General features: G+C 42.5%; 1 protein-coding gene across 3 annotated transcripts in view; it reads left to right on the forward strand.

Annotated features, from left to right (window-relative positions):
- The window catches only part of CAMK1D (calcium/calmodulin dependent protein kinase ID), a 220,482-nt gene that overhangs the window by 156,565 nt on the left and 43,444 nt on the right, over positions 1-20,473 (forward strand). For all 3 annotated transcript variants that reach the window (XM_083819638.1, XM_083819639.1, XM_083819637.1), the window contains exon 4: positions 18,331-18,469. In XM_083819638.1, the coding sequence (XP_083675764.1) occupies positions 18,331-18,469 (139 nt within the window). The remainder of the gene's footprint in view (positions 1-18,330; positions 18,470-20,473) is intronic.

Genomic DNA, 20,473 nt, shown 5'->3' on the forward strand with positions numbered 1-20,473 from the left:
GTAACATTATGTGCTGGAGGTGGGATCGAGCAAGAACATCCAGTCTGGCCCCGTCTGATCTTCTGTTTGTTCAAATCTGGGAATAAAACCCGAAGAAGAAAACAAGCAAACAAACAAACAAAAAACAACCCTCAAACAAATAAACAGACAGAACATCTATGCAGGGATGGAGAGAGAGGGGATAAATGCAAAGAAGGACTTGGGCATTCAAATTAATGCCTACCTGGAATGTAAGCATCGACATCCAAAGCTGTCACGGTGAGGACTTTCACGTAGCATCCCTACCTCTGAGGGTGCTTTTTGCAAACCCCTGCCCCAGGAGGTGGTGCCAGGCTGCTGCCTCCACGCTTTGCCATGGCAGCATCCAGGTGGGTACCCATCCAGGTGCTCTGATCCCCTCTGAAAAAAATGCCTAGGGACTGCCAGCAAGAATGGCTAGCTGCAGTTTTTGCTGTTTTCCTTCTTGTATTTTTGTTTCCTATATTTCCAGAGCCCCAGCTATTTTTCTTTTTCAAAATGTATAAACTTGTGGGGAAAAATATTGAAGCTTTCTTAGAGACAAAACCTAGTGATTCCATAGAAATGCAAAATAATGAATTGCTTTTCATTTTCTCTCATAGGGGTGATTTTTGTGAAACTTTATTCCACTGCTAAAGGTTTAAAAAAGATACAGCAGTTCAAAAAAGTCAGAGAGTAAATGCATCATGGGTGCTTTGTCGACAGCTCACATTTACGGAGCAGTGGCCAAATCTTCTCTGAAATTTTGAATACTTACATTTTATTTTCACACATCTTGCGATGCTCATTTTTTTTGCTTTTATGCTCTGGGCTGGCCAATTTAGCTCAGAATCAGAGGCAGTCAAGAGCCCAAGAGACAAATTTTAATTAGAAGGCAATCAAACCACCAGATGGCTCCCTGATGTCTTAAATCACCACTTGGGCGAAATAAATTGATTTTTCTTGAAAACAGTGCTAGAGTTAATTTTAAACAAAACCCCAAAGCTGAAACATAAAATAGTTTTGCATAGTTGTGAGAATAATTTGTAGACTGCGAAGCATACATTGGAGTGTTTTATTTGTTTAATAAAAAGCATTAATGGCTGAAACGCTGGTTACTTTTGCATCGTGCCCTGTGATCTGTTCTCAGCTTGGCTTTTGTTTAAAAATATGTTTAATGCTTGGAATTGGCTGCACCAAACAAAAGAAAATAGCACAAAAGAAATTAATTCTTCCCAACCCTCAGTTTCGGTGTCGTGCTGCTTCTGAGAGCTGTGGAAGTTTGGGGTCTGAACCAGCTCTGGGGTGTGTTTTCGAGGTGGCTGCCCTCCTCTTGGACCTTGCAGAGTAGCTGTGGGACCACAGTTTTCTCCCACGTCCCACCTGCCGCTTGAGGTCCAAATTCAAAGCCTGTTTGCAGCAAAAATTTGGGACTATTGTTGTGCCGTCTGCCTCTGGAGGGAGTCCAGTCTTGTGATCTAAACCCACCACCAAGGAGCCACCACTCTGCAGCCACGTGCTTTTTTGCCCACTGTCCGTGTATTACCTTGTAGCCTGGTCTCTTGCCTTGTGCTGCTGTGTCCCGGGGCGGGTCCTGCACTGCAGGGATGATCAATCGCAGCTGCAATGCCATTGCCCCTTCCACATCACCTGGCCACATTTGTGGTGGTGTCTGCTTCTTCTACAAGGGACGTGCACACATCAGCCTGTCATGCAGCAGGTGACCCAACACCTGGAGTCTCCTGTATTAGACCCTAGGGAGCTGGGAGGTCTGTTCTTGCAAGCAGAGGCAGTTTAGGATAGGTTTATTCTTCTACAGTAATGTTGTCAGTCTATTGTACTGTTGATACGTGCTTGAATCTGGAGACACTGCTGTGAGCAGGATGCACCACTTGATTTCCATGTTATTTCTGCTGGCTAGCCTAGAGGAGCTGAACAATGGGGGGGAAAAAATCATAATAACGTAGTTTGGTTTTGTATCTCCAAACAGGGCTTTGGTCAGTGCTGAAAGCCAAGTCCAGCTGGTTTCGTGGCTGAGCTTTCAGCGCTGGGGGCGCCAGGACACAAGACGTGTCCTTGCCTCAGGTGCTGACCCTGAGCGTGGGAGCAGCACAACAACAACAACAACCATGAAAAAAAACCCAAATCATAAAAACGTCGGCTCCGTTTTCCCAATAAATATTTTATTTTAACTGAGTATTATACAGAGGTGCTTTTACGTACTGGCACAGCACTTTAACAAAAAGTACTTTAACAAGGGGGTTCAGCCCGGTGCTCAGCAGCTACGAGGCGGGGGGGAAACATTTGGCAATTCTGTTTTCCTAACCTCCCGAGAACACACCAGAAAGATTCCTCTTAATTGAACCCTTAAACTTTTAATGCAGTCCCTGGACTGATATGCGTTTGCCATATGTTTTACTTAGCTGTTAAACGGTTGACTAAGGCCTTTACTTGGCCTGTTAAGCTGAATTGATGACATTTTAATATTGCGCAGGGAATACCACAGCCAAATAGAAAACAGACGTCTGTGGTGCTGAGACGGGTCAGTGGTGGTGCAGGGTGCGGAGCCGGACCAGGGAGCTGCATTTTTGCAACCAGAGCAGCATAAATAACACCGGGAGAGCAGGAGAGAGTTTGCAGCAGTGGCTTTGAATGCTCATACCTAGTTATAACTCATTATTTAAAGGCTGTCTAAAAGCACTTTATAAATCACCAGCGTGAAATCTGTTTTCCATGCCTGTCTATAGCAAATGGCTAATATGAATGGCTCCTTCCACTGCATAAATATACCTGGTTTGCCTGCCTGAGGGATGGACACACTCCCTGTGCAAGACCAAACTTGGCTTGGCGATTTCTCAGTTGGTTATGGAAGGCAAGGGATAGGATTACCATTTTACCAGCGTGACAGGACAAACATGTTTCTCAGAGGGATGAATTTGGCTCCACGCAAAGGTGAAGGGAACGGCTGACGTTCATTTTAACGGACCTCGTTACCACTCCGTGACATTAGCATCAATAACGCAGTGACAGTGCTGAGTAAGTGTTACGGCACCGGGGGAGTCTTGAATTAGTTTCTGAGAAGCGGAACATTTTCAAACGGAGGTATGGAAAACACCCCGTGGTTTGAGGCCCTTTCCAGGAGTTGGAGACATTGGCTTGAAGCCCCTGCCCTCCCTTCCAGCTGGAGCAGGGAATGGAGTTTGTGCCCCACGTCCCAGGAGCTTTGGTGCTCGCAGTTAGCTGCATGGCAGGTCTTGACCTGTTGGCAATGGGTTATCTGAACCACGTGAGTGATACTAGATGCCCAATTCCCCTTTGAGATGCCTAAGTCCCCTTTTAGGCTCACCCTTTGGTGACTTGCCCAACATCGCGTAGGAAATCAGTGGCAGAGCAAAGACTAAACACCAGTCTGCTGGATGGGGCTCTTGCCATGGCCATGCTCTTGTGTCCCAGGGTATCATGATGGTTCTGTAGGTCTCACACTGCCCTCCCTGTTGGCATTAGGGGCTTGGGAAGAAGAATTATGGGGTTGTGTGGGGGGCTTTTGTGAGTATTAGATGTAATTAGTGCAGTAATATTTGTTTCCTTGCCAGCCCTGGTGTTAGTGAGGCCACGTTTGGTATGGAGCAGGGGTGGGACCAGGTGGACCCAGAGGTCCCTTCCCACCCCAGCCGTCCTGGGACTCTGTGACGCTTTAACAGGCTGCTGGAAGATAACCAAAGCACTTTGGTCTTTTCCTTAGGACCAGCATAACAGCAGTTTGCTGATTTGACTGCATAGGCTTAGGGAGACTCAGTGCCTTCCTGGCAGTGTCTTGGATTGAACACCCTCCTTTTTATTACCATTTCTTTTGTTTTCAGCCTCAGAATTGCCCTCATGCAGATTATGAGTTGCCCAGACACTTTTGCACTAATACTTGTGCATCAGCATGCGGGCTGCAAGATGCTGGGTGGCACCTGGGGTGAAGGCTCCCCCTTGCATTATAACTCATGCAAGGCACAGACTTTTAGAAGCTAAAACAGCATCGTTCTGCAGCTAAGTGCACTGAGCTTCTAGTCCTGTGATGCTCACATCTTGTCTGTACAAGACAGTGACTGGAGTAGCTACCATACACTTGCTTCCTATAGATAGGCTCTGTGCTAGAACACGTCTTTGTGCTCCGAACTAATTGCTCCACTCCGCAAATTGTATCACTGCTGTGCCACCTCCTTCTTCACAACCTCAGGGTCGCTGCTGGCCACACTGGCCACAAACTTGCTTCCTTGTCAAGTCCCAGGTTAACTCTGAGTGAAATCCTCCACCGCTGTAACCAGTGCAGCCCCATGGGCACAACCAGGGCTGCCTCGCTCAATATTTCCCCTCTGCGTGTCGGATGCTGAAGCTGGATGCATGCAGGACACTCAGGATCACTGTGCAGGGCTTGTGAGCCCCGCGGTCACAGTGTCTGCTTCATTTTTGTCTCTGAGCTTTTGCAATGCGCTCTGACTACCATATTAGCAAAAACCCTCCGTATCCAGCTGTTTTCTCAACTCCCAGGCATTCTTAGTCTGTGTATAAATCACGCAGCCCAGGAGCACAGTGAGAGCTATATTTGTTAGATTATTGTTTGGGTTTGATCTAATCATTAGTTTAGTTTCGGCTTGGGATGGAGGAGGAACTTCTGATTTTAATTTTCACATTGGGCTTGATCTAATCACTGCTTTAGTTTTGATTTGGGATGGAGGAGAAGTTTTTGGTTTTAATTTTCGCATAGCTGTGTTTATAACACATGCAAAAGGAGCTAGGACTGGCACTTAGGCGTATGACTATAGAATGAAAAAAGAGGATTAAAACCTTATTTATTTTTTTTAAAATCACAGCTGAATCCGTGAAATGATGAAGCCATGCTATTTTACCAGCAGGAATGCTCAGGATGTTATCAGGTCCTACACTGGCCAAATGAAGTAGACAGCCAGTAAACGTTAATCAGTAAACGTTAATGGAGTCCCTATGAAATGTCCTGAGCTGTTGTGGTGGCACCTCAGAGCAGGTTAGCATCATGCCCATCAGCACAAAAGTGTCCCCCAGAGGTGCGATAAGGTCTCAGACTGGGTGTGCTGGCTTGCACCTTGCCCGTGGCTGGCAGAAATGATGCTTTTGGGTCTTCTCCTGTCATGAGCCTCTCCTGAGAGCAGCAAGGCTGAGCTGGGAGGGCAGTTCCACGGCTGTAATCTGAAGGTGATGCAGTTTCACAGCTTGTGTTTTTGCTGTTGCTGCGGGGTTGCTAACGAATGGGATTTTATGGGGCAGTTTAAGTATGAAATGTGAAACGTGGGGGAATTATATCCTGTATGGTCCCCAGGAGGGAAAGCTCTAGGGAAAATTGTGCATGGGGCACGGCAAAGAGTAGGAGGCAGCAAGATTTTTGGGGGGGGCTTTGGGATAGTCCTGTTGGATGCTTTGGGGGCTGTGGGAAATAGGGACTGTGTCCTCACTCTTCACCCACTCTGCTTTGGGGTGATGCTTCCAAGGAGCTGCCTTTGGGATGCTGTTCCTGAGAGGGGGGTTTTTATGGTGCTCTCATGTGGGATGGGCACGAGTGTCGCCCAGCACCAGCGGTATCCTCAAGCTGCTGGTCAGACCTTGACAAGGTGCTTGCTGTAAGGTGGAGAAGAGGCTTTGAATGGTGCTGTATTTGGCTTCTGGATGTGGTTCCCGCAGATCCTGCATCTGAGAGCAGCTGGTGCAGCTTTTCTCATTTTTTCCAGCAAAGATTATTCTTTGTATCAGTTATGGATTTGTTTTTTCAACCATCGGATTTTCCAGTTTGTCATTAATTCACCTACTGAAACATTTTAGGGAAATAGGCAGGGGGGTGGTAACGCAAACTTCTAAACAATTGAGCATGAACTGTAAGGATTTGCTTATTGGCATTGATTTGTTCTCCTGAAAATAAAATTACCATGGGGCAACTTGTGCTGATTAACGAAGAATTAGCCAGAGACTTTTGTTTTCTCTGTCAAGGCAACTGTGTAAAGTGCTGGAGTAGACAGCAGCCTTGGAGCAATAATGTAGAAGCAGATATTTACAGTCTCTCCCAAGGCCATGGGACAGACCCAGTAAAAGCCAGAAGGCCTGGCAGTTGGCCAGCCTGTGCTGTTAAGAGGCAGGAGCAAATAGCTACCTTTAAAAATAACAGATACATAAAATCTTCCCTCTTTTCCTGGAGTCTTCATTGTTAGCTTGAACATGTGTCTGTTTTCATCTGCATGATTAGATTCTTGGAATTCATCTCCATGATAAATTGATGATTTCCATTAGAAACATCTCAATGGCCTGGACTAAATCAGCCACCAGTAAGGCAATAATTGAAGAATTATTAAAATAAGCCCAGGGCACATTTTCTGTAGGATATTCTGAAAGCTCTCTCTTTGGTGTTTTGTGCTCCTACTTTATCTTTCAACAAATGCTTTTCCTGCAGGAGTAGACAGGGCTTATCCTTTCAGAAGACAATAAAAGTCAGTTATTGCATGGAGTAAAACCAGTAGCTTTGTGTCTGTGGCACCTGGTTTGGGTCTGCAGCGCTGAGCAGCCAGCCTGGACTGAGCAAGCACAAGGGGTTGGCAGCGTCGTCCTTTTCTCTCATGCCCAGCTGGTTTCGCTCAGTGGATTCCCAGCATTTTTGGAGGCTGTCCTTTCTGCTGGCCAGTTTTGCCTGGGGCTTTGTCGGCTGCTGGTGGCACCTCATTCCTCCAATGTCCCGTGGGGACACCATGGTCAGGGTCTCCTTGTGGAGTTCATGAGGGATAACTGAAGAACAGAAATAGCTCCTTGGTGACTCACATGCTCAACTGAGGGTTTTGGGTTCACTTTTTCCTTTTTTTTTTCTTTTTTTTTTCTTTTTTTTTTTTTTTAATATGAGGAATTAAGGCCAGGTGTGAGTTTTTATTTATTATTATTATTATTATTTTATTTTTGTAAGAAAATGTCTCTTTTCTGCATCATAAATCTTCTCTTGGAGCTGTGAGAGAATATTTGTGCTGCCCACCCTCCAACCAACCCACAGTAAATCAACAAGTCCTGCTGGCCCTCAACATGCCTTATCTGTGCAAGGGGCACAGCTTGGAAATTCACTGTTGTCAATGGGAGAAGACAACTGGAGAGCTGCAATTAGCTGCAGAGCTTTAGTCACGAGCACTGCGCCTGGCCCATCAGCAATCACATCCTCTGCCAGGCTTCCTGCACGGAGCTGGGAAAGAATGGGTAATGCAAAAAATTGCAATGAATAGGATAGGTGAGAGGAAAGTCTCATGTGGGACAGGGTAGGGTGTGCTCAGCATGGTGGATTGCAGCGGGGTTGGAGCAGGGGGATTTAGAGCAGTATTTTGCCATAAACTGTTTTTAACAGCTTTGAGCTGATTGTGTGTGCAGATCATCCTTGCTCACCGTGCCCCATGTCCACAGTTCCCTCTTTATAGAAGATTGGTTAAGAGAGTAATCCACTTGCATACGATCTAGGGGTTTCCAAATTCAATTCCTGTTACTCCGGGTTCTTACAATGACATTACAAATGGCCTTGCAGCTCCAGTGGAAACTGAATTTACTGACTAAGGATATAATATTGCTCTAAACAGTCACATAAGTTTTATTTAGCTGAGGCTGCATCCAAGCTGTAATAATTCAGTTTGGTCTCTTCCTCAAAATGGGAAAAATTCACTCTCCACTATAGAAAATGGGAATGTTTTAATTGAACAGTAGTGAGATAAACATCATGAGATGTAGTAAGGTGTAGGACTGAACATATGATATTCAGAAGAGGGTGGTAATTGGAGACTCTATATTTTATTTAGTTTATTCAGTATTGAAATATGGATATTTAGTACTGGTCCGTATCCTGTCCAAGAATGGCCAGATTGTTATTCATGCAGATATAAGCAAAAATATTCAACATGGTAACTCTTTTCCAAATGGAGGACCAGAAATCAGCATCACTGTATGTGCACTCGGCTCCTAGGCATCACTTAACAGAGGCTGTAAAAGTAGCTGCTGAATATCATTTTTTAGGGAGAAACATCAGAATAAGGAAGAATGAAGTTACCAAAACCTAAAAAGAGGAAGGTTGCTCTAAAAAGCAAATATCTAAGGAGCCTGGAGTCAATGTTTAAAGGGATCCAATGACAGGTTATCAAAAATTATCATTGGAAAGAAGCTCAATGTAATTAGCCAGTGCGTGTAATTAACCACTGGACAAAGCAGACAAGGGATTAGCAGTATCATCTAAGTCAAGTCTGGACACTCTGCTAAATGATAGTCTTTTGTCTGGCCAGGAGCTATGAATCTGAGGCAAAAATTGTACTGTCTTTGTTTCCTCTGAGGTCAGATTGAATTATCATAATGGCTTTAAAATCTATGAATCTGTCATATTTGATTTTAAATGAGTGAATCAAAAGACTGCCTTAATGTAGGTATGCACATTCAGGCCAAGGTTGAGTGAATAATTCAATAATTAATTCGATGAGCACAAAGATAATAACATGAGCATTGTTTTATTGGGTCATACCAAGGATTCATCTCTTCTAGGATTGCTCCTCAGATGGCAAAGGCTTCTGCCTTAAATCCACCACCTGCTAATTCTACTAGGTCCACATTTCTTGTGCGTGGTGTAAAACAATTTCTTCTATTTCCCTTTTTAATCTTCTATTCTTTTCATGATTTGGTAGAGCTCTGTTGTATCTCCTCTGTCATCTCTTTTCTTTGTTAATTTGACCTCTCTTTTCGTGGAGATACTGGCCACTTGATTTCTTCTTTGTACTTTTGACTATACTTTTCCATGATGTGGTAACCAAAGCTTCTTCTGGGCTTTTTTATAGAAAGTGTCATCAAAGCGGGATTTATCTGAACGAACACAGAAATGGGCACTTCTGTTTGACTTATCCTGAAGTGTGAACCCAGCAGCATCGCACCCTAGAAGTGCCTCCTTTTTTGCATTGGCTGAAGGAGCTGAGGGTGATAGCTCACATACAGGAGCTTATTCTGTAGACTTGCTACATTGGGTGAGATGAAATTTGTCAAAATGTTAAAGGTGAGGTGGTACCTTGGGTGTTTACAGGGAGAAAATATTTTCTCCTTTGCACTCAGTTTCCTCCCAAACCTTCTGCGTGCTCTCTCATGGCCATAGATCATTTCAGGGAACTGTCAGTGATAACACCAGCATTTTGTTCCTGATTTTATAGAGGCTGTACATCCTAAAGTCATATATGCACAATGGAATGGGGTTTTCCTTGTATTAACTTTAGTTTCTTGGAAATTTCTTAAGAAATACTTCACTATAAGCAACTAGAATTTTGTGGTTTTCGTTATCAATTCTCCATGCAAGGCTCTTCACATTTTTCTCTAAAGCCAAAGAGCACATAAATGACTTTTTAATGTATATAAATATAGTTGTAACTTGATAAAATGATACTTATGTAATTTAGAGTTATGTTGGTCAGCTTGGTTTAATATTTAGCTCCACGTGTATTGTTTCTACCCACTGTTTGGAAAAGTTGATTTCTGCAACAACATATCTTGCCCGGTTGACTGCATTTCCTTCTTTGTTTCAAATTTAATTTTGCTCTGTTGTGTTCATCTAGAACAGAGGAACAACTCAAAGTCTATACATATAGTGCGTCCTATAGGAAAACAAAACAAACATAGAATTTACATGAGATAGAGGTGATAGAAGGGGCTCCAAAGCTCTTTCTGTGCTGAGACAGGTATCACTCAATGTTATTTTAACATTGGCTGTTTCCACAATGATGTCTCTCTGAAAATTTACTTGTGAGAAATCATGGAAATCAGACACAGAAGAAGAAATACACATGCAAAAACAAATTTCTATTAAGTATTATTCACGGAAAAGATGAGCTGTTTAAGCGCTGGCTGAAAGTGATTTTAGTATATTTTCTATGGTCCTATTTTTATATTAAGGACAATTCTTCCTACTGCATTCATCTTACATTTCATAATTGTTTACTGTACATTGCGTAATTTATGGCATCCATTTTCAGTTACTTTGGTTCTCATAATTTTTAGGTCTGTTCTTCCTAGTTCGTGCTGGCAGGACATTGAGGTTGGTTTCCACTGGAAAACAAGTCAAAAGGAAAACAAACCCAACCTATTAGTGCTGAAACCTGACCTACTTTTAAATTGCTGTCAGGTGAGGAATCTCCTCCAGATTTTAACCATCCGTTTATTTTATGGAGAACTTGAGGAATATGACGGCAGTTAGAAAGTACATTGTTCCAGACACTGGAAAACATATTTTGTGTGGTTTGTCTACAGAGCTCTACTCTTCTGTTTTCTCGAGGCAAAGTGAGAAATAGTGAGGCAACAAAATCACACGCATGTAAATATATGTATACAACGAGCAGAATGATTGTACTTGGGCTGATTTACTGGCATCTGACATACAGAAATGAATTAAATAGAGTACTTGCTCCTTTAACACTCAATTTTTGAGTGATTTAATGCATATTGTGCACATTCTAATGAAATTTTTAAAAATGATGTTTTTTTTTTTTACAGTGAAACCTGTGGTGAATCTATTGTGTGTATGGATTCACGTGTGACATCAAACTATCGGATGACATAGGGCATAGATGGAAGTCACCATCACCATTTGCTTTTTTATTTAATGCAAAGCTGTGAAGAAAAGCAGTCTCTATAATCAGCAGATATATCCATAGGACTTTTTTCAAGTGGCAAGGAGCACACTTCAGTGTGATCAAGCTGCTAATACTAGATGTTTCCTTGGTTTCTGTGGAGATGCCAAGCAGACTATGAGAGCTCAGATGAGTAGAAAAAAGATCTGCCCATCCTCTTCCCCATGTCCCTATGAAGGGTATGTCCCCATACCTTTCATAGTGGTTGCAGACCTCAGAGGAGTGGTAGAAATACGAAAGTTTGCTACGCTATTACTTAGGATTTGATTATATGGGAGGTTTATCAGTGCAAGTTGCTTTGCTATAGATATGTGCCTCATAAACAGCAATAGCAGAACTGGGGAGTTTGCTGCAGCTGGCAGGTCCAAGGTCTCCTGTGTGTGCCACTGCTAGTGGGGACGAGCATAGATGGGAGCCCATGGGCTGCTGATGTTTGAAGGGCTGTCATAAGCTGTTGGACAGTAAGGTTTAGTCACAAGAGTCTTAAAAACCTGAGATCTTTTGTTATTCATTTTCTCTTAGTGCTGTCCCACTTTTTACCACTGGTGGAACTGGGGAACTTTTGAATTCAATGCTGAATATTTGAATGCAGAATAAAATTTTGGCTAACACAAGATAGCATTGACCTCAAAAAGTCATGGACCCTGAAAGAGCTCTGGAGTAGGGATTCTATGAAGGAAAATTTTGTCTCCAAAGATTTTATTTGCCAGACAACGTTGCATCCCTGAGCAAGTGTGAGCTGAGCTTTCCAGAGACTTACGGTCTTGCCCCAGTGGAAACAGAAGTGCTCTCCAAAGCACAGCCTAACTACAGATGCTCAGCAATTGTCATACAACACTTTTAATACAAGGATAAAAAGTATTTTATTTTGCACAGTTTGGTTCCGAAAGCTGACAAAATCATTTCTGCCCCAAATTTTCCCCCCAGTGTTCCCAACCGATTGCTGGTTGGCAGAGTTGGACGCAACAAGGTGCTGGGTCATACCATGAACAGTGCAGGGAAAATGTATTGGTAACTGTTGGTACACTCACTGTCCCTGTAACAGCCACCATCGTAGTGGTGATGAAGGGCTGAAATCCAGAATAAATCCCACAGCAATGTTGCTTTTAACAGTACTGTCAAAGGAGAGCATGCTAACAACCATCCATCCCTTTCTTCTGTACGCACACAAGGGTATTCTAGAAAAATAAGCCAAAACTAGTCCTACATCCTTGCTTTGGTGGCTTTGGGGCATATATTTATGTCACCATTAGATTTTAAGGTGGGTGATTTAAAGCTACAATAAGAAGGAAAGTCCTTGCCTCGTTCAAACTGAATATTTTATGATGTGCTGCAAATGCAAAAGCCGGTGCAGTTTTCTGAGATGTATACTGAATAAGGCAAGTCTCTGCAGCACATACAGTATTTCTGTAGCAATATATGCCCCTGCCTGGTTAACACCTTAGAATATTGGCACAAGAAGAATTGTAATCACATAGTTATTTTTGCAAGAGGTCAGGCTGAATAACCATAATGTTCCTTTCTGGATCTAAAACCTTTTAATCTGTTTACTCATTTTCTTTTTATGTGTTGCATCATTTGAACAATGAGACAAGGGCAGCCAATTCTTCTTTCCTTTCAAATGCTGAAGTAGCCAGGTTTGCTCTCTGGTTCTCATGCATTTTCACAATGCAGAGGAAGTATAAAGTCAAACAGAAAATCCCTCCATTAAAAACAAAATAAATTTTAAAAATGGAAATATTTGTATTAATAAGAATTCTTTCATTAGAGAAAACTAATAGTCAAAGCCAGAACTTCCTAGAAACAGCCCTTTCGGCCTTTCTTATCTCATCTCACACTTCCAGCTTCATGCCCCAGGGGCTGAGGTATGTGCTTTTCCTGATTTATATTGTAAGAAACTACGAACGTCTAACTTGAGACCAGTAAGCTCATCACTGCTGTTGGATAATGCTCCTATTTTACCTACTTTTCATGTTGACCTCGGATCCCTTCAGCTCCTAATTTCTGAGATCAGCCCTCTTACCCCTCGCATCCCTGATGTGCAGGTTTCTAGCCCAGCCTGATGGTGCTTTGCTGACTTGTCCACCAGAGGCTGCATCATGGCTTGAACTGCAGTGAAGCATCAGGTGAACTTCATGCACTACTGGAGGGAACTGCCTGCTAGCTCTGAAGAGCTTTGATGGCATTTTTTGCTTAAATCCACTGCTGATGAGTTCATCAATAAGACTTTTGATAAAAAGCAATTAAACTGTCAAGCAGTAAACAATCCAGAGCTACTCCAGCCTGCACTCCAAGAGACAGAAAAGAATAACATTGACGTTTTGCCAAATGGCAGAGAAGTGAAAGCCATATTTCAAAGGGTGTTGTTTTTCAAGCAGAAAGGTTCCTACACTTATTAACAGCGGGGGATGCAGGGGTGAATAAATGAGAGGATTTATCTGTACACACAGATGGTACCAGCAAGAAAGAAAGGGTAACATGAATACATTACTAACAATATATGACTAACATCTTTGTAAATCCACCATTTGTTTGTTCTTTCATTAATTTATTTGTTTACCTGAAGGCTAACACCTGCAGCCCCGGCGCAGTGAGGGTCTGGTGGGTACCTGGCAAAGTCAGCTGCGATGCATGGGTGCAGGTGTCGCTCTGCTAGCTGCAACATCAGAAATCAGGACAGATTGGCTCTTGGTTTGTTGTTTATGAGTTTAGAAGCCTTAAATTCTGAGGTTTTTCTTGGTGCTTATCTTTAATCAAAGAGTTTCTTCGAAACTTTGTATGTTCAGCTTTCCTGATAATACTGCAAAAGAATCAGCTCCTTCAGAAAAAGGTTGATCCCATCATTCCTCCTTACCTGCAGCAGCGATTGTTTTCTTTTTGTTTGTCAGTTTGGTTCTTTCCTGATTAATTTGATGGTGAAATGGATTAACGTAAAATCAAGGTGTACTACTAATGCTGAAATGCCTCCTTAACTCTCCCTGGGTTACATCTGTAAATTAGAAATTACAGAAAAACAGAAATTGCCTAGTGACAAGGATTGACACCAGCCCTTGAAGGGAGCCTCAATAATTACCAGGACATTGTTAGAGTGGCCTCTCCTTCCCCTCTAATAAAGATTGTGGGGTCCTTTGACTTACCAGCCACTTAGCCAACCATGCACACATGCAGCCCAACTAACCAGGTAGCTCCTTTGTGTGCACAAAACCATTTGCATTCACAAAATTGTTTGAATCCAGCCCTAACCTGGGATGCTCAGTATGACTTTACTGGAGATTTGAGATGATTAAATGTCAAACTGGGAATAAACAAGACAAAATTCCCAAATCCATCCAGAATTATTTTTTTTTTTAAAAAAAAGGAAGTGTAACAATGAATGCTGAGTCTGTTTTGAATATCTGTCTCTGTTCCTTCATTCATCTCCATTAGAGTTATGCAGACTTTCTGTAGCTAATCCCAGACCAGAGGACTTTAGGATTTTGTTGTAGACTCCAGCACCAGGCTAGGTTGTCTGACAGATTTGCGTCATCTGCACGATCTATACCTGACGTCTCCTTAATGAAAAACTACATCCAAAAGCTTTTATCTCAGGAAACCCTGGAACCAGAGTGCAGTCTGTGTGACCCCATGGGAACTGAAAATAATGTCTCTATGTGATCAAACTGTGTTCTGCTGCCCCTCTTCAACATGTTGGGTTTTGGTGGTAATGCATCTTCCTCAGTAGGGTAGAGCTTGTGGTACAGGACATTGCTGTAAGGCCTGCTTGTTTCATTGGGACTAATCTGAGAGTTTCTGTCTTTATTTCCTGCAGCAAGAAAATGGAAATAATGTTTCTTCTGGCCTTCTTCACGCTGATAGTCAGTGATGTGTGCTAAAGGAACATTATTTCCACCTTCTCATTGTAGAAAATAGCCTCAGGTAAAAGTTGTAGCAGAAGTGAAAAGTATTGATATTTATGCTTTTTTGTTTGTTTTCTTTTTAAATAAAATGGATCTTTTCAAATCGTTTCTTGTACCCCCAGACCCAAGCAGGGCATGTGCTCAGGGTGCCCGTGTGTGATGTGGGCACCCAGCTTAGCTCCTTCTCCAGGCACTGGGCTTTTCCCATGTCCCTTGGAGAACCAGAATCAGTGCTTGGTGGCCGAGCAGGGACAAAGGGATGGAGCAGCGCACACCTGGCTCATGGTCCCAGCAGATGTCCATGTAGAAGATGCAAATGTGGCTGCTTTGCTAACTTTTGCCCAGCTCCAAGTCCCTGGGTGATGCTAATGGTGCTCTGGTTTGCAGCATGACACTTGAGCTGTTCCGAGGGTTAAATGCTTTTCAGGTAACTGCACTTGGCTACTCCTCCTTTGAGTTATTCTTTGCAGGGAACCAAGATCAAAATCAGCAGGGGAAAGAGATTCCTTGTGCTGATGCTTGGGACAGTGTGTCCAGCCACATGAGCCAGTGCCAGCCTCAAGTCAGGATCAGTTGTCCTCCACTAATAAGAAAGTCCTCCTGCCCTCTCTTTCTGCTCAGAAAATTTTGTCTTAAATTTCTTTCAGACAAAGACCTAATTCTGCTCTTGCTGCCTGCAGTTTCAACTGTGCCTCCTGTGCACTGCTCAAAATTGCAAAGCTGGTGCTGCCATTAAAGAAAAAGAAATGTATCCCAGAATAATAAAGGCTGGAACAAACAAATTGTGGCAGTGCTTTGTGAGTGCCCAGGTCTGTTCAGAGCGGGACGCCAAGTCCCGGCTCAGCAGAGCAGAAGGGATTGGCACCAAGACTAGCTATAGACAAGTGGGACACATCCCCACCATGAGTTAAGAGCTCAGATGCTCTCCCACAGCTGCCCTTGCTGGTTTGCTCCTGACACGTCAGTCCCTGGGCACCATACGTGGAAGAGCATTCCCAATGACATTACATTTGAGTTAACCCTATTTTGGAGGAGAAGAGCCATTTGGCCACAAGCTCCATATGGAAGTAGCATCCGTGGTTTCCAGTGCTGTGTTGCAGAGCATCCCTGGGAGGTGGGACCCAGCCATGATGCTTTTCCCCAGCAGGGAGACTTTATTGGTGTGTGCAAACATGTAATGCAAATCCCAAATCCCATAACATGGAGTATCCAAAGAAACATATAGGAGCATGCATACTTCAACTCATAGCTTGTACCCAGGGGTGCCATTGGCACTGAGTAAGCAAGTGGCTGTAAACTCACCGATGGGTCCTCTTGAGTCCTTGGATTAAGTTCCAGTTTGCAATGCATCATTTAAGAGGTTGAAAATATTTTCTGTGTGTTGAAAGGAAATTATAAACAGATTGAGCCTGGGTACAGTAGATACACTGAACTCAATTTTACCAAGAAAAGCTTTTGGTTAAAGAATGAGGCATAAGGAGAGGGAGCTGGGATGGAGGACAATGTTGTCATTTTAATGTAAAAATGCATACAGAGGTACTCTCTGTGAGCAGGCAAGGACAGAGTCCTTGTGCAGGAAAGCACCTGATGTAAATCAGTGTCTACTAAAGCAGTCCATCGCTTGAATATTACCGAAGCAACTGTGTGAAATTGCGCAGCAGCATGCATGGCATTTTCTTGGGGATATGTGCTGTGTTCAGGCGTATTAATTACTGCGTGGGCTCAATTTTCAGTGCAATCAATCCATGGGAAACAAAAGTGCTGCAGGGGAAATATAAAAAGACAGCCAGCTAATAAGAGCCAGATTCAGTAAAACTATCTGCCCTCTCTGAATGGTGAGGTAGAGGTTGTGTTCGTTCTCCCTTGGCAAGGCACGTGAGGTTGTGGTGGGGCATGCAAAGGGTGTAGGGCTGAGAGGGCCTTGGAGCAACGTCCTGTGCATATATATAAAAATACATACATATTTATATACACAAGGCACCGCTCCTGTTGTGGGAAACTAGATAAAGAAGGATTGTAATTCAAGGTCTTCTGCAGAGTGTTCAGGGCGAGCTCTCATTGTGTGATGGCTTTTCTGCTGAGGCATCCTCTACCTGCAGAATCTCTTTCCCTGCCCTGCTATGAATCATGGGCTCATGGATTCAGTAGGGTACCAGGGGCTTTCCCTGCCCCACTGTCAATCTTGGCACGGCTATACCAGCCCCTCTCTGCTAGCAGCAGGCATCAAGCCCCACTGACACAGCCATGGGGCTCCTGGGTGAACTTGACGTTTACTGCAGAACTTCAGTGTAACGCCAATATTTTAGCAGATCATTTGGTCTGTTTGCCTAGCACTTAATAGGGGGGATTATTTTTATTTTATATTTATTTTTTTTATTTTCCTTCCCAGATTGCTTTTCAATTTTGAAGTTGAATGTGCTCATTTTTAGTGGTAGTTTTCTCATGCATTCAGGCTCCAAACTTCCCTAGGAAGTGACTTCATGGCATTATTCAGGCAGATTATTGCCTGGAGTGGCTGCTGCTGAATTACCTAGTGTTCATATAATGGCAAACTTGCAGTCCATATGTATTTAATGACTGTAATCATTTATTATTTTCCCTTTATTAGGTTTGTTTTTAAAGAAAGTTTTACAGTGCTATTTATGATATGCTAAGTGGTGCAACTTGCTGAAAAAACATATCACATTCATTTTATTTTTTAATAGGCTTTGCTTGTTAAAATGGAAATCTTTTATTTACCCTAATAGGGCAGTTTTTTGCTGACAGTTTTATTATTTCAATTACTCAGACATTTCTTTCCTCTTTTGTTTCCCCCAGTATTCCTCCAGGGAGTTTTAATGTGTCCATTCTTTATTTAAGATTGGGTTCAGAACGTGTTATTTCTAGCAGGGCAGAGGAAAAGCATAATATAGCAGACATTAAATAGTGAGATGTCAAGGTTTTATTTTCTTTCCTCCTTGAGTAGTGGAATCCTTTCCCCATCTGTGTCATCTGGTGATTAATTGCGCTCATAATCTGTGCTCCTTCATCAATAACCATCTGCTATCAATGCCAGGCAGAGAGAGGCTGTGCTCAAGTAAAATGCATTTGACTAAAGGGTTTGTGGCTGCTGATAAATGAACATACATTTATGGGTAAATACTAATTTACTAATTTACTAATACTCTATAGGCAGTGAGTACTGTATGCATTTCACTCGCCTATGGGGAAAGCGGAGTGGGACCATGCCTCCGACCCAAGCCTTGGTCAGCATATCAAAACCTGACCCCAAGAGCTCATACTAGTGGGGAATGTCACAGTCTCCACTGGGCCAGGTATCAGTGGGCAAGGGCAGATTGAATTCACCTCTGCTACCTATTCACCTATACTAGGTGAGTTAACTAGGGTGGAAAACAGTGTCTGCTCCCCCTGGCTCTTACTGAGGTAGAGAGTTATGACTTCCATCTGCAAGTCCTAGGAAGTCTTTGACCACTCTTTGGTGGAGGGTGGTTTTATTTTCCTTTATAGCATGGTTATCTCTGGTTTAGTTCTGTTATGTCTTTTATTTGCTCCTTGCCACTCTTCTGGTCCACTCCTCAGACCTTGAGAAAACCACAACCAAATACTTGCTGGGAAATTTGGAGAGTTCCTGGAGCTCTAAGTGGATGTGTGCTTCTCCTGACAAGTTACTGCTTGGCCTTGGCCATTGTTTAGAGAGGTATAAAGCATCTTAGAAAGCATGTCCTCATGCCTCTGTATCCCGTTCTGTTTTCCAGAGTATCTGGGGGAGAGCTTTTTGACCGCATCGTTGAGAAGGGGTTCTACACCGAGAAGGATGCGAGCACCCTGATCCGGCAGGTCCTGGATGCTGTCTACTACCTGCACCGAATGGGCATCGTCCACAGGGACCTCAAGGTATGACCACAGCTTGGCCAGGCAGTGTTAATGAATTTTGCATAATTATGCAAGTTTAATGCATCTAAGTCCAGCCTCCCCTGGGACTGGCTGTTTCAGTAAAGATTTGCCATAAGAGGGATGCTCTAAGGGCTACGTACCCTTCCATTGTAATTGGTTTTAATGAGGACTCTTGCAATCAATGCTGTTACAGTCGATGGGCGTTTTGCATGTATGATGTGGAGAAAAAGGCATTCATTAAAACCCAAAACATTACATTAAGACAAGGCAGTCAGCTGGGATGTGTTTACTGCTGCACGCTATCTTGTAGATTTGCTGTGCTATGTTTATTTTACTTAAAAATAATTGATAGCTAGGAATTGTGTGGGAAAGTTGAACACTTTCCTATCGTACTATTTAGTCCAATGTTTCTGGAGACACTTTTCACAGCAAGGATTCTTCTAAGTAGCATTTGGTGACAGTGTGATTTTAAGATAATCGTCCTTTCAGCTCTGCTATGTTATCACATCAGAAACCCTCAGCTTTGCTGGTAAAAACCATCACCAGCAACAAACAAACAAACAAACAAACATTATTTCTGTTTTGTCTTCTCTTTATATCTCAAAATGTCATTAAGATAAACAGAAAGGCCCGGATTTCATAATACACAGCTAAATCTTCCTGGTTTTAGCCATCTTAAATAATAAATTAACAGTAGACATTTGTAAAAGATACACATGTCAAAAGAAAGCTAAAAATTAAACTAAAAATTCTGTGAATAAAACAACAGCATTGCTTTTGTTTTGGAGGATGCTAGAAACAGGAGTTGCCTTCAATGTTGATGCTGTGGTCTTGAATTGTCCTCACATAATGATAGTGGAATTTAGCAAAACAGGTCAAATTATATGAAGGTTGAATTAATATTAAAGTTGTCATGAGCCACAAAGTCTTTCTTTTTAAAAATAGTTAAATACAATTTTAATTAAATTTATTTTAAAGTTATTATTTTATTTTCTATTGCAGTCCGGTATTAAACTGCAAGTTGGCAGTTTTGGCACATCCTGTTAGTGAAATCTGTAGTGCCTGGAATGTGACCTCATCATTTTGCCTTAAGTTAGACGAAAAATCGTAGTGATGAGAGATATTATTTATATACTTTTTTATCTCCTCCAGAACTAGTGCTGATAAGAAATGCTGCTTGGGGTAAAATAACAAATCCTGGGCTTGTTCCAAACTGTGATGCAGCAGGGCCAAAGCAGAACCCGTTACCGCTGTGGCCATCAGCAGCACAGCTCTCTAAGGTGGAGCAGAGCCCAAGCCAGGCAGCCCTGGCCTTAATTTGGGAAAAAATCAATGCATGTTTTTCCCTCTGCTGATGTGAATCATGGGCCATGAATTTTAAAGAAAAATATTGAATCTGCTGGAGGAAAATAATGTCCCCCAAATCGGTGTTTCCGCTTTGGCATTGTGCAGTTTAGTCCTAAAAGTCCCAAATAATGTTTAGGTTTTTTTATTATTATTATTATTTATTTATTTTTCTTGGTTGGTTGGTTGGTTGGTTGTTTCAAGGAGACACCAGTTACTCTTCTTCTGTCTCCTACAGCAGTCAAGTGCTGCCCATATTTCCCATTCATTTCCAGCTTTCACTCTGAAGGGCATTAAAACATTCTCTTATTACTAGAGTTCCACAGTGCTTCAGTATTGAAGTGTTGTTTAGTTATTTATGTCCAATTTTCTCCCAGATTCAATTTGCAAGAAATAACTTCGGACCTCTTTCTGCTGTGGGAGACTTTGGTGGAAGGTCTAGTCTTAATTCAGATGTTCCTCTGTATGAACTCTACTCTTCCTATCTGTCTTTTAAGGGGATGCTGTAGCTCTTGGAATCGCAGAGTCATAGAGTCAGAGAATGGTATCTCTTATTTTAAAACAGATTAATCTTATTAAGAGTTCCCATAATAAAACATGAAATATTTGGAAATGGAAAGTGGATTAATCTACAAATTGCTTCAAGAGTTTATTTAAGGA

Source organism: Anser anser (assembly GCF_964211835.1).
Source record: "Anser anser genome assembly, chromosome: 1".
NCBI classification, from domain to species: Eukaryota; Metazoa; Chordata; class Aves; order Anseriformes; family Anatidae; genus Anser; species Anser anser.